The sequence below is a fragment of the Camellia sinensis genome, chromosome 11, assembly GCF_055761805.1.
Source record: "Camellia sinensis isolate YWXY chromosome 11, ASM5576180v1, whole genome shotgun sequence".
Taxonomy (NCBI): Eukaryota; Viridiplantae; Streptophyta; class Magnoliopsida; order Ericales; family Theaceae; genus Camellia; species Camellia sinensis.
This window is the reverse complement of record NC_138971.1, coordinates 11343042-11356571: the sequence shown is the minus strand read 5'-3', so window position 1 is coordinate 11356571 and position 13530 is coordinate 11343042. Positions and strand designations below refer to the sequence as shown.

The 13530-nt window shown below is 36.3% G+C and overlaps 1 protein-coding gene across 1 annotated transcript; it reads left to right on the top strand.

Annotated features, from left to right (window-relative positions):
• Nucleotides 1–11110: 11110 nt before the first annotated feature.
• On the top strand, nucleotides 11111–11932 carry LOC145802147 (uncharacterized). Its single transcript, XM_082894816.1, has one exon. It carries the CDS (start codon nucleotides 11111–11113, stop codon nucleotides 11930–11932), a length of 822 nt encoding a protein of 273 aa, XP_082750942.1.
• The last annotated feature ends 1598 nt before the right edge of the window (nucleotides 11933–13530 follow it).

The window sequence follows — 13530 nt, the reverse complement described above, 5'->3', positions numbered from 1 at the left end:
GACCTATCTTAGTCTTTTTAGGACTAGGAATAGCCACTTTAGCCAAACACCCCCACACTTTTAAGTATTTATAGGATGCTACTCTTCCATGCCACAATTCATAAGGTGTTTGATTTATGTTCTTTCAGGGTACTTTATTTAAAATATAATTAGCAGAAAGTATTGCTTCCCCCCACAAGTTCTGAGGTAATCCAGAACTTATTAACATGGCATTCATCATTTCTTTTAAAGTCCTATTTTTCCTTTCAGCAATTCCATTTTGCTGAGGTGAGTAAGGAGCGGTGGTTTGATGAATTATTCCATGTTCTTTACAAAACTCACCAAAAGGTGATTCATATTCACCACCTCTATCACTTCTAAGTTTCTTGATTTTCTTACCAAGTTGATTTTCAACTTCATTCTTATATTGAATGAAAGTTTCCAAAGTTTCATCATTGGTTCGAATTAAATAAACATAACTATATCTAGTATAGTCATCTATAAAAGTGATAAAATACTTTTTCCCACCTCTAGTTTGAATTGATTTAAAATCACAAATGTCGCTATGAATTAATTCAAGTGGTTCCGTACTTCTTTCAATTGAATGAAAAGGAGTTTTAGATAATTTTGCCTCAACGCAAATTTCACATTTATGATTTGAATCAATGCTAAATTAAGGTAAACATTCCATATTAATTAATCTACGCAAAGATCCATAATTAACACGTTCTAGTCTACCATGCCATAAATTTGAAGACTCAAGCAAGTAAGAAGAAGATGTAGTATTATTAATAACTAAGGGTACAACGGTCATTACATTTAACTTGAAAAGGCCATCAGACATGTAACATTTTCCTACATACATCCCATTCTTAGTAAGTACAAATTTATCACTCTCAAATACTAGCCTAAACCCATTCTTACTCAACAAAGATCCGGAAACAAGATTCTTGCGAATATCCGGTACATGTAACACATTGTTGAGAGTGAGTTCCTTCCCATATGTCATCTTGAGTATAATCTTTCCTTGTCCTTCAACTTTGGAAGTTGAGGAGTTGCCCATAAAAAGTTGTTCACCATTGTTCACTGAAGAATAATATGTGAACATCTTTTTGTCGGCACAAATATGGCGAGTAGCACCAGTGTCCACCCACCATTCTTTAGGATTTCCGACAAGATTTGCCTCGGAAACAACTGCAGAAAGATTGATGTCATCGACACCATTGGAAATATTGTCCACTTCAGTCATGTGGGCTTGAGCAGGCTTCTTGCTTGTTCTTCTTTTGCTTTTGCCTTTGCTACAGCAATCTTTGGCCCGATGTCCCTCTTTGTCACAGATGTAACATTTGCCGTTAAACTTGTACTTTTTATTTTCCCCCCCTTTAGAGCCTTGTGATGAACTTTCTCCAAAAGACTTTCGTTTCTTGGTTTTTGAAGCATGTTCCACCACATTTGCTTTAGACTCCATAGGAAGCTTACCAGCCCGCTTTTCAGAATTGCGGTTGTCCTCCTCAATCCTCAAACGCACAATTAACTCATTCATAGAAATTTCTTTACGCTTGTGTTTGAGGTAGTTCTTGAATTCCTTCCAGCCTTTTGGTAATTTTTTAATTAAGGCTGCAACTTGAAAGGATTCACTGAGAGACATACCTTCTGCGTGAATGTCATGCAAGATGAGTTGGAAATCTTGAGCTTGGCTGATCACAGTTTTTGAATCAACCATTACAAAATCCAAGAATCTGCTAACCACAAATTTCTTTGAGCCGACATCTTCCGTTTTGTACTTTTTCTCCAACGATTCCCAAAGTTCCTTTGCTATCTTGATTGGACTGTAGACGTTGTATAATGTGTTGTCAAGTCCGTTCAAGACATAATTCCGGCAAAAGAAATCGGCATGTTTCCAAGAATCAACCGCAGCAACCACTTGCGGTTTCATCCTCTTTCAGGATAGGAGCATCTTCACAGAGAAAACGAGCCAGGTTCAGAGTTGTAAGATAGAACAACATTTTCTGTTGCCATCTTTTAAAGTCAGTTCCTAAGAACTTCTCTGGCTTTTCACCGTGATTTACCGGTACTGTTACAACAGGAGAGGGGGTTGGCGTCATTGCAGCCACCACAGTAGTACTTGTTTGGGCATTTGTTTCAGTAGGCAAACCAAGTCTCCGAACAGGTGCAACCAAATTAAATGAACAGATGCCTTTAGACAAAGCAGAATAGGTGCAAAAGTTGTATTCAATTAATTCTAGCGGTTGAACCAAAATTCAAAAAATGTCCGTTGGTCAAACGCACAGTTTGGAACTATAGGTTCATTTATTATTTAAATTATTTCAAATATAAATATAAATATAAATATAAATATATATTAAACTAAATAAATATATATATATATATATATATATAAAACTATTGAAATAATTAAATAAATAAATAAATAAAGAGATACAAACTTTAGGAAACTTATAAGGAACCTAAAATTTAAATTTAGAATTAAATTAAATTCTCACAATTACAAATTTTAGGAAACCACTTAGGAACTCAAAATTTGAATTTTAGAATTAAATTAAATTCCCACAATAATTTTTATTGAAAAAATTCAAAAGAATTTTATCTAAATAAAAATTAATGTTAGACCCGAAAACGACGTCAACTTCCCATTCACTCATAAATGGTTTTGACGTTCCGTCTTCACCGTGTGACTTGCTACGCGGCAAGGAACACGTCACCTCTTCGGACCCACCCCAAAAAAATGTTTGGGGCCCACTCAAATTGAGCTAAAAAATATGCCTATATTAAACCATTTTTCCAACATACTTTAGTTGATATTATTAGGAATATAAATTACATTATAGTCCTAAAAATGTAAAATATCATACTAAATAAAATGTTAAACTATGCCACTGCCAAGAGCTTGGGTTTTACATTTGGCCTATGCACATTAAAATTTTTAGCTCAATGTTGGAAACGATTTGTGCTAGAAAACTACAAATCAATACTATAGTAACTTTTAATTTTAATTTTTATATTTATAATTGACTAATCTTTTACCAATTGGTTTTTGCTTGATAAAAAGAATAGGAGGGGATGACTAATGTGTAGCAACTCTCTTTAAACATGACTATAGGAGCTCTACCCGCTAGCAAGTCAAATAAGAGGGGTCCAAACAAGCACAATAACATAGGATATATGGTGTTTCCCATTGTAGGCGAACCAACCCGGCCCAATACACTTGGGAGCCATCGGCAAAATTTCATTATAAAATTTTGAAATAGTTTATATAACAGTTATTTAATTGTACATTATAATGCCTACAATACTTGCAAATTACCAGTATCGATTGAGATATAAGGCCCCGTTTGTTTATAGTGTATAAGGGATGGATATGAAGTTGAGACTGGATATAATATGAGATGGGTCTTACATATTTTCTTGTCTTTCTATACCCTGCATTTGGTTGCTCCGAATATAGATAGTTTGGATAGTATATGATGTAAAAGAGAAGGATATACATTACCAACCCCCATGGTATTGTATATCCCCCAGAATAATTTGACCTTTGCTGTTGAATTCTATCAATTTGTTGATTACAAAATTCTAATTGTTGGACGACCCAAGGGTCGGAAAATATAGATAAATACTGTAAATACTGATTACGACTTGTAGTATAAAATTCTAAAACATGTAAAAGATCAACCAATAAATTTACAGAGAGCATACATTAAAAGAAATACTTACAATCATTAATATCTTCAGAACAGCATAAGTCTTCAATACTCAATTTATATATTGGAGAAATTTTATTACAGGAGAGCTTACAGAGGAGAGAGGACGGAAATAAAGACTTAAAGTTTAAAATTACACTCTGCCTCAACAAGGGGGAGGTCCTTCCCTTTTATAAACATAGAAAATGAAAAGAAAAGATAAGGTAAGGACAGGTGGCGTGTCCTGGATGGAGTGGAGTCGATCATCCTTATCCTTTGGCTGAGTGGGAATCTGCTTTTGACTCAGCATCCTTATCTTCTTTGGACAAATATGAGATATTTTATTTCTCTTTTCTGGATAGGGCATCTGCTTTTGCCGAAAGGTGTTTTGTCATTTTATGCCGACATACTGATGAATTGATTCTGATGGGAGACAAGGCATCATTCTTTGCATTTTCCTTTTTTGTCTTTTTCTTTATCGATCTTTTCTGCAATCATGCTGGTTGGCGAATCCCAAAAATCACCGAAATTTGGTTCGTCTTCTTCTGGTTGTGATTCACCAACCAATACATAGAATTGATTGGCTTCTTCTTCTTCGAAATCTTCCTGTTCATGGTTACTGGTTACAGATTTCATAGAAGAGTCATCCTTTGACACAGTTTGAAGGAATTGCTCTTTTATGAAATCCATGCTCTTAATAATCAATTCTGTTTCTGACAGATTTGGAAATTTCTGAATTAATTTGGTTTGAATTTGAACAAAAGGATTTGGATTAACTGGTTGGTTGAGAAGAGCTTTAGGAACAGCATCCCAACAAGCTTGTGTATGAGCTTTAATTTTCTAGACAGTTTTTGTTAAAGTAGGGTTCATACCCTTATCCCACCATCTTACAAAGAATACTCTTTTAAGACGTGGGATCTTATTCTAGTAATCACATTCAAAGTTCCATTTCTATATCCATGGAATACCAAACCGGATAGTAAAATGGGTCAAAGATTTACTGATAGAAATATTTTTGTTTGCTGGTAAATGAGAGTAAGCAGTATGCCAATCATTATATGCTTCTCTCACTGGTACTAGTAAAATTTCCATCTGAAGCCCAAATTTATCCCACCAAATGATGAACCAATTTGGTAAATTATTTTTTAGGACATCAGGGGCGATTCTGATAAACCGAGAATGGTTGTTAATAGGATTCTGGTAATAGAATGCATAAGTGAATGCATCTATGTAGTCCCAATAACTGTATCGGGTTTTCCTGTTGCGGATGTTTAATTAACGAGTAGTATGCGGATGAATGCCCCATGTGGAAATGGGCATAATATTGCGGATAACAATCTTGCTGTATTGGATTGGACTTGCTGTTTTGGAGGGATCATGCAAAGTATGCTAGATCTCCGCCGATCCTATTTCAGATAAGATCTGTTCACAAACATATCTGTACTGGTCAAAATGGAGAGGAAATTGTTGCGTGGTAAGATATTGATGCTTAATTTCCCATGGATCTGACATCCATTTTTCATCTGCTGGTTCAATATAGAGGACTATCTCCTCGGTAATACTGTTACGAGTATACTATTCTTCAGGCTTAAGGAAGATATCCTTAGCTAATTGGCTTGATTCGCCTTTACTGGTAGTGGCACTAAGCTTGTGAAATTTTGTATGATAGGGATTAGAACCCCTACCATGACCTCTGCGGCCTCTGCTGGTTATGGAGAAATACTGTTTTGGCCCTGCAAATATTCTTGAGTTAGAAAATCGGGTAGTGAATTATTTTCACCTTTGATATATTCAATATCAAAATCAAATACTGATAAACCATTTTGCCATGTTGCAAACATCTGTTTAGATGCTAAATTTAAAACATCTTTTTTGAAAATCTGTTTAACTGTAGAACAATCAACACGAATAACAAAATGTTGATTATGCAAATCATCTTGGAATTTTAAAACACATTTAACAATGGCTAAACATTCCTATTTAATTGTTGGCTAGTTTAAAGGTGGTCCTTTCCAACTACCTGAAGGAAAACGTAATAATTCTTCTGTAGATGTATTAGGATTTAGTTGTTTCAAAATCCTACCAAATCCCTGATTAGAGGCATCTGTTTCAACAATTTTCTTCCATTGAGGATAAGGAAGTTGAAGACAAGGTAATTGTTTAACCTTGGCCTTAATCTTCTAAACTGCTGTTGTATGTTCATCAGTCCACCGAGGTGGATTCTTTCGAAGACGGGTGAAAATGATGGAATCCTTATCTAATTGGTGATAATGATCCCTAATATAATTAAGACTACCAAGAAATCTCTGGAGTTGAGTTTCATCTTTTATTTCATCAGGAAATTTGAAAGAAAACTCAATACTTCTGTTAATTGGAATAATACTTCCATTATGAATAATATGACCAAGAAAGCGTACTGTTGTTTGGAAAAGTTTCATCTTAGGTGCAAAGATGGCCAAACCATTTCTGATAATAACATTCTTAAATATATTAAGATGTTTAATATGTTGATCAATTGATGATGAATAAATTAAAACATCATCAATATAGCAAATTGCAAATTCTGTATAAAGATTAAAAATATCTTTCATGATATGTTGAAATTCTGATGGAGCATTTTTTAATCCAAATGGCATAACATTCCATTCATAATGCCCAAAAGGTACTGTAAAAGCGATTTTATACCTGTTTGTTTCAGCAATTTGAACTTGCTAATATCCTGATTTTAAGTCAAACTTGGAGAATATGACTGCATCCTGTAATTGATCTAAAAGATCTTTTTTGTTAGAAATAGGGTACCTGATCCATCTTAAAACATCATTAAGAGGTTTATAATTAATTATCAATCTTGGTACACCTCTCTCAATTTCTGCATTTTTATTAACATAAAATGTTGTATAACTCCAAGGGGAGTGAATTGGTCTGATTAATTTCTCTTGTAAAAGATTTTGAATTTATGTTTTGCACATTTCTAAATATTCTTTTTTTCATTTAGCTAGGACGAGTTCTGGTTGGGATGAATTTTTCATCAAAATTTGGTTCATAAGGAAGGGTGATTATATGACGTTTTCTTTCCCAAAAAGCATTTGGAGTATCACCGCAGATTTCTGATTGAAATTCTTTTTCGATTAACTTAATTTTATTCTGGAAAGCTGGTTGTTGTAATCTTTGCTCAGTGGTGAGCAAATAAATTTTTTTTTGGAGAAAATTGATTTGTTTTTCTAACCATATCTCTTATCTGGTCTAATCCAACAATTAATGATAATATATCTGTTTCTGACGGATATGTTATAAACCAGGTTGTTCAAATTATAACATGATTTGACAAGCTTACTTTAGCTAATATTATTAGGAATATATGAAATTACATTATAGTCCTAAAAATGTAAAATGTCATACTAAATAAAATGTTAAACTATGCCACTGTCAAGAGCAAAGGTAGACAATTGGGTTTTACATTTGGTCCATGCACATTAAAATTTTTAGCTCAATGTTGGAAACGATTTGTGCTAGAAAACTACAAATCAATACTATAGTAACTTTTAATTTTAATTTTTATATTTATAATTGACTAATCTTTTACCAATTGGTTTTTGCTTGATAAATAGAATAGGAGGGGATGACTAATGTGTAGCAACTCTCTTTAAACATGACTATAAGAGCTCTACCCGATAGCAAGTCAAATAAGAGGGGTCCAAACAAGCACAATAACATAGGATATATGGTGTTTCCAATTGTAGTCGAACCAACCCGGCCCAATACACTTGGGAGCCATAGGCAAAATCTCATTATAAAATTTTGAAATAGTTTATATAATAGTTATTTAATTATACATTATAATGCCTACAATACTTGCAAATTACAAGTATCGATTGAGATATAAGGCCTCGTTTGTTTATAGTGTATAAGGGGTGGATATGAAGTTGAGACTGGATATAATATGAGATGGGTCTTACATATTTTCTTGTCTTTTTATATCTCGCATTTGGTTGCTCCGAATATAGATAGTCTGGATAGTATATGATGCAAAAGAGAGGGATATACATTACCAACCCCCATGGTATTGTATATCCCCTAGAGTCTGATATAGGAAATCTTTCATCCAAAGGTTAAATTATTCTCCTCTTATCCCATCATATGTTCTATCTTAACCAAATATAATATAAATGACCCCACAATATATATAATTCATCTCATATCCTATAATATATTATATCCCATTTTTATCCTTAGTTATTACATATTTTCATCAAACTTGTATATGGAATCTAGACAATCAAATGAGGCCTAAGGTCTTTTATATTACAGTTAAACCAAGACCGGCCCAATATACCTTTAGGTCTTAAGCAAAATCTCGTTATAAAATTTTGAATTCATATAATATTTATTTAATCATACATTATAAAATTTGTTGTTTAATAATTATTTTCTTTGCATAACTGCAATTAATATAATTTTTACCACTTTTACTATTGGGGGGGCATTTGGACAAGGATGGTTTTAATTTTGTTGAGACTTCAAATAAGAAATATATATTTTTTCGGACAAGGATTGTTTTATTCAGCAATGGTGTTTTGCCCAATAAACAACAATTGGTTCTTAGTTTTTTTGGGCCTTTGAACAGAGATTTTTTTTAATTGGTCTTTCGGCAGGGGATTTTATTTGAACCTAAAATATGTCTTAATATGCTCAATTTAAATTCATAAATTTTAATTCCTATTATATCTTAATACGAATTTACTAATAAAGACAACACATATTAAACCCTAAAATAAAATATATATTTTTTCTCATAGAACACCCTAATTAGTTATTTCTATTCAAATCTCTATATCTTCTTTTCCAAGAGATCAAAGTTATTTCTTCTTCTTCTTCTTCTTCTTCTTCTTCTTTCTCCCTCTAGAACTCCAATCCGCTCTATCAAAACTCACCATCATCATCAACATCATTATTTTTTTTTATTTTTTTATTCTTAGGTTGCAAGAACATGGAGAGGAGAAGAGAGAGAGAATTAGGAGGTTGGAGACCAGTTGTTCGTAGACATGGAAGGCAAGGCTCAGAGGGCTGGAGGGTTCAGTCTGCTGTCCATACCATCTTCGTGGATGACATCGCTGACTCGATGGATCCGAGGAGGTTACATTCTTTATACTCTAGTTTTGGAGTTGTATGGGATGTCTTCATCTCCTTCAAGAGAAGAAAAGTCTCATACTAGGTTTGGTGTTGTTCGATATGACTGTTTAGTGGCAGCAACCATAGCGATTCAAAAAATAGATGGGATGTGGTGTGATGATAAAGCCCTAAAGGTCAAGATGGCCCAATTTGGGAAGGAGGAGGTTGTGAACCATAAGTCAGCACATCCAAATGTTGGTAGAGAAGAGAGAGGTAAATCTATTGCCGTTCCAAGGCCACATAGATGGAGTAGATCTTATGCGCAAGTTCTCCGAGAAGGTGGGTCCACGTCCAAACCAACCATAACTGTCACGGCACTGGAAAAAGGAAATGGATGGTTATATGAGAGTGTAGTAGTCAGGTTGAATCTGTAGCTGATTTTAAGAAGGAATTGTTGATCAGCGGTTTGGGGAAGGCTAAATTTACAATAGGTGGGGATAGAGATGTTATACTCTCCTTCAACTCAGTAAGGATGATGCAATAGGAAATTAATAGAATGGAAGGTTGGATTAGGGAGTGGAGTGACTCAGTCAAAGTTTGGAAACAAGGCATGCTCTTGGATCAAGAAAGAAGTGTGTGGCTAAGCTGTTATGGGGTGCCTCCTAATTTATGGAGCTTCAACACTTTCAATAGTATAGGGAGGCAGTGGGGGCAGGTGATTGAGGTAGATGATGACACTTTGAGGTTAAAAAACCTGCAATGTGCTAAGGTAAGGATAGTTACATCCTGTATGAAATCTATTAACGCGTCCATTTTCTTAAATTGCAGGGGAGTTTTATACCTGGTCAAGATCTGTGAGGAACATATTGTTATATCTAAGGTAGTAGTGCAACAATGCAGCTGTCGATCATCCTAACCGGAAAGAGCCAGTTAGAGTTCAAACAAGGAGGCTACTGATGAGGCTTCCGACTCAATTCGGGGCAACTTGCCGGTGGTGCAGGGGGACGATGAGGCTGCCAAGGTAGGAGTTGGTGATCATAGGGCTGTTGTGGCAGTAGGGGAGCGTTCTGTGTCAGTGGATGATGGAAAGTTAAACAGTGGGCAGAGTGTTTCTGTGGTGGAAAAGACAGTTAGTATGCTGGAGGTGGCATGTGGAGCACGTAAGGTCAGCCCTGAAGTCAATTTGGGGGACTCTATGCAAGGTGTGAGTGAAGGTCATGCAAATGTCAATAATGTATTATGCACGCCTGGTTTCATTAGAAGTATGAGTGGTTCTGTTGGTTATGAGGCTGGTTTAAACCTTGAGGTGGTGTTGGGCAAAGCCCAAGCCCAATATAGGGAGAATAATTTTAATCAGGCCCAAGGCCTTGGTGATTCTAGATGTACAGAAAATCCAACTAATGTTGAGAATTATTTTCAGCCTATATGTGGGGTTACGGCTCAACACTAATTACAAATTGAGTCAGGTAGTGGAGTGGGTTTGGGCAAGTCTGGGAAATGTTCAAAACTCCCATTCCAGGTTAACAAAACCTACAGTCATGAGCTTCATAACCGAATTGGTCCAGCAGCACAAGTCAAGAAATGAGCAATTCTTAGGTCTCCAGCGGCTGCTATTTCGCTGTCTATGGCAAGTGATTCCAGTTGTGGTAGATTGCTACTCAATGAGGCCGAAGCAACTTTACAGTTAGGGCAAGAACTCGGGCTCAATTGTGAAGGCAAAGAGGAGGAGGTTGTGAGCAAGCTTATGGAATTGGAGTCCATGGATATGGATAAGGTGAACAAAAAGGGAAAGGGAGTAGTCAGTTAATTGACTTCTTCTAGGAGATTTAGGAGTGTTTTTTGTTAAATGAAGCTTTTATCTTGGAATGTTAGGGGGTTAGGTAGAACCGGTAAATGTAGGAAAATCAAGCAGGTGCTTAAGGAGAGGAAGATAGATATGGCTCTCTTGCAAGAGACCAAAAAAGAGGTGGTTAATTCAAAGCTGGTGCAATCTATTTGGGCTGGGGAAAAAATGGAGTTTGTGTCAGTTGATTCAATAGGGTCTGCTGGTGGGCTTCTCTGTATCTGGAATCCTGAAGTTTTTCAGCTCAAGAACTGCTATTGCAATCGCAATTTTATTCTCGTAGTAGGTTCGATCTTTTTTTCTTTTAATTGTGTAATTGTTAATGTTTATGGGCCAAATGATCCTGTAGGAAGGAAAAGGGTTTGGGATATTCTTGTGAATCTTAAATCACAATTCTTGGATCCATGGTGCTTGGGGGGGTGATTTTAATGAGATTAAAAGCATTTTTGAAAGAAAAGGGTGTTCTAGGAGGGATAAGGGGATGAGGGAGTTTAATGAAATGATAGAGCAATTAGAGGTCTTTGATCCACCTATGTGTGGAAGGAAGTTTACTTGGTGTCATTCACAAGAGGGTAATAGATGGAGCAGGCTTGACAGATTCTTATTAAATCCAGAATGGGTGCAGACATTCAATTTCAAGCTTTGGGGTTTACCTAGACTGGTCTCTGACCATTGCCCTATTGTTTTGATGGAGGATGAGAGGGATTGGGGGCCTAGACCATTCAAGTTTATAAGTGCTTGGTTTATGCATCCAAAATTCTTGTCATTTGTGGAACAAACATGGGCTGCTCTAAATGTGATGGGTTGGGCTGGATTCAGATGTTTAGTCAAATTCAAAGGGTTAAAATCAGCTTTGAAGAGGTGGAATAATGAGGTGTTTAGAAATGTGGAGAGCAAGCTTAAAGCTACAGAGAACGAAGTTCATGCACTTGATATAGTGGCTGAAGTAAGGGCTTTGTCTGTTGATGAAGTAGCTAGGAAAAGAGAACTGAAAGGTGATGCTTGGAAATTAAGTACAATGCTGGAGAGAATGTGGTTCCAAAAATCTAGACTTAAATGGGCATTATTGGGTGACAGAAATACCTCCTTTTTCCATGCTATGGCCAGATGTAAAAGTAATAGAAATGCCTTATGCTCTATTTTGGTGGGTGGAAATACTGTAGAAGAGCTAATAGGTATTAAGGATGAGGTCTTGAAACACTTTACCAACATGTTTGAGGAGCCTTGGAGGGTTAGGCCCACCTTAGATGGCCGCGTTAGGTCAATTGGGAAAGGCCATGATTCTGGATTTTTGGAAGCATAATTTTCTGAGGAAATCTTTAGTGCTATTAAATCTTCTGGGGGAAACAAGGCCCCCGGGCCTGATGGATTTAATATGGGTTTTTTTCAGAAATGCTGGCACATTGTGAAGGATGAGGTCTTGCAAGTTATGAGGGAATTTCATCAAAATGCCAAGTTGGTCAGAGGGTTAAATAGTTCCTTCATAGCTTTAATCCCAAAAAATGAGAACCCAGCTAGCCATAATGAATTTAGGCCCATCAGCTTAGTGGGCTCCGTATACAAGATATTGGCCAAGGTACTTTCAAATAGGTTGAAACAAGTGCTACCTAGGATCATAAGTGAATCTCAATCAGCATTTTTGAGGGACAAAAATATTTTAGATGGCATACTTATTGCTAACGAGATAATAGATGGGTGGAAGAAGGCTAGAGGAAGTGGAGTTGTGCTTAAACTGGATTTTCATAAAGCTTATGATTCAGTCAATTGGGAATTTTTGTATTCTATGTTATCTAAATTTGGTTTTGGCCCTAAGTGGGTAAGTTGGATGAAGGAATGTGTTGCTTCTGTGAGAACTTCAGTGTTGGTTAATGGGTCTCCAACTCCTGAATTTTGCCCTCAGAGGGGACTTCGACAGGGAGACCCACTGTCACCTTTCCTATTCATCATTGTGGCTGAAGCACTTAATATCTTGTTGGGTAGAGCTAAAAATTTGGGCCTGATTAAAAGGGCGTCTGTTAGGCCCAATGGTCTTCGGATTACTCATCTTCAATTTGCGGATGATACCATTTTGTTCTATGAAGCAGATTGGGGGAAAATGGTCAATATAAAACGAATTCTCAGGTGCTTTGAAGTCTTGTCAGGACTTAGAATTAATTTTAACAAAAGTGTGGTCTGTGGGGTGGGGATTCCAGATGAGCTGGGTCAAGATTTTGCAAGTAGGTTAAATTGTAAATTCCAGAAATTGCCCATCAAATACTTGGGGCTGCCATTAGAGGCCAGCCCAAGAAGGAGCAGAACTTGGCGGCCAGTGATTGATAAGTGTAAACAAAGGCTTACTTCTTGGAAGAGGAGATATCTATCATTTGCAGGTCGGCTAACTTTGATTAAGTCTGTCCTTGCCAGCTTACCTATATTTTATCTCTCAATATTTAAGATGCCTGAGATGGTAGCAAAAAAGATGGAAAGCATTCAATCTGGTTTTCTTTGGGGTGGCTCAGATTTGAGGAGGAAAGTGCACTTGGTGAAATGGGAGGATGTTTCTAAAAATAAAAACATAAGAGGGTTGGGTGTTAAGAGAATTAGAATTATGAATGTATGCCTTTTACTGAAGTGGTGGTGGAGGTTTGGTACTGAAGAGAACTCTCTTTGGAAGGATGTTATATGTGGTAAGTACAGAGAGTTAGGTGGGGCATGGTTTCCTTCTAGTGAGAGGGCTAGCACTTTCTCTAAGATATGGGCTGACATTATTTACACTGTGGCTTCTAGGGCAGAGCTGATGCAATATTTTAAGAGCAATGCTGTGGTCAAGATTGGAGATGGCGGAAGAATTAGATTTTGGTCTGATTGTTGGGCAGAGGGCGTCTGTCTTAGAGATGAATTTCCTAGGCAATACTCCCTATT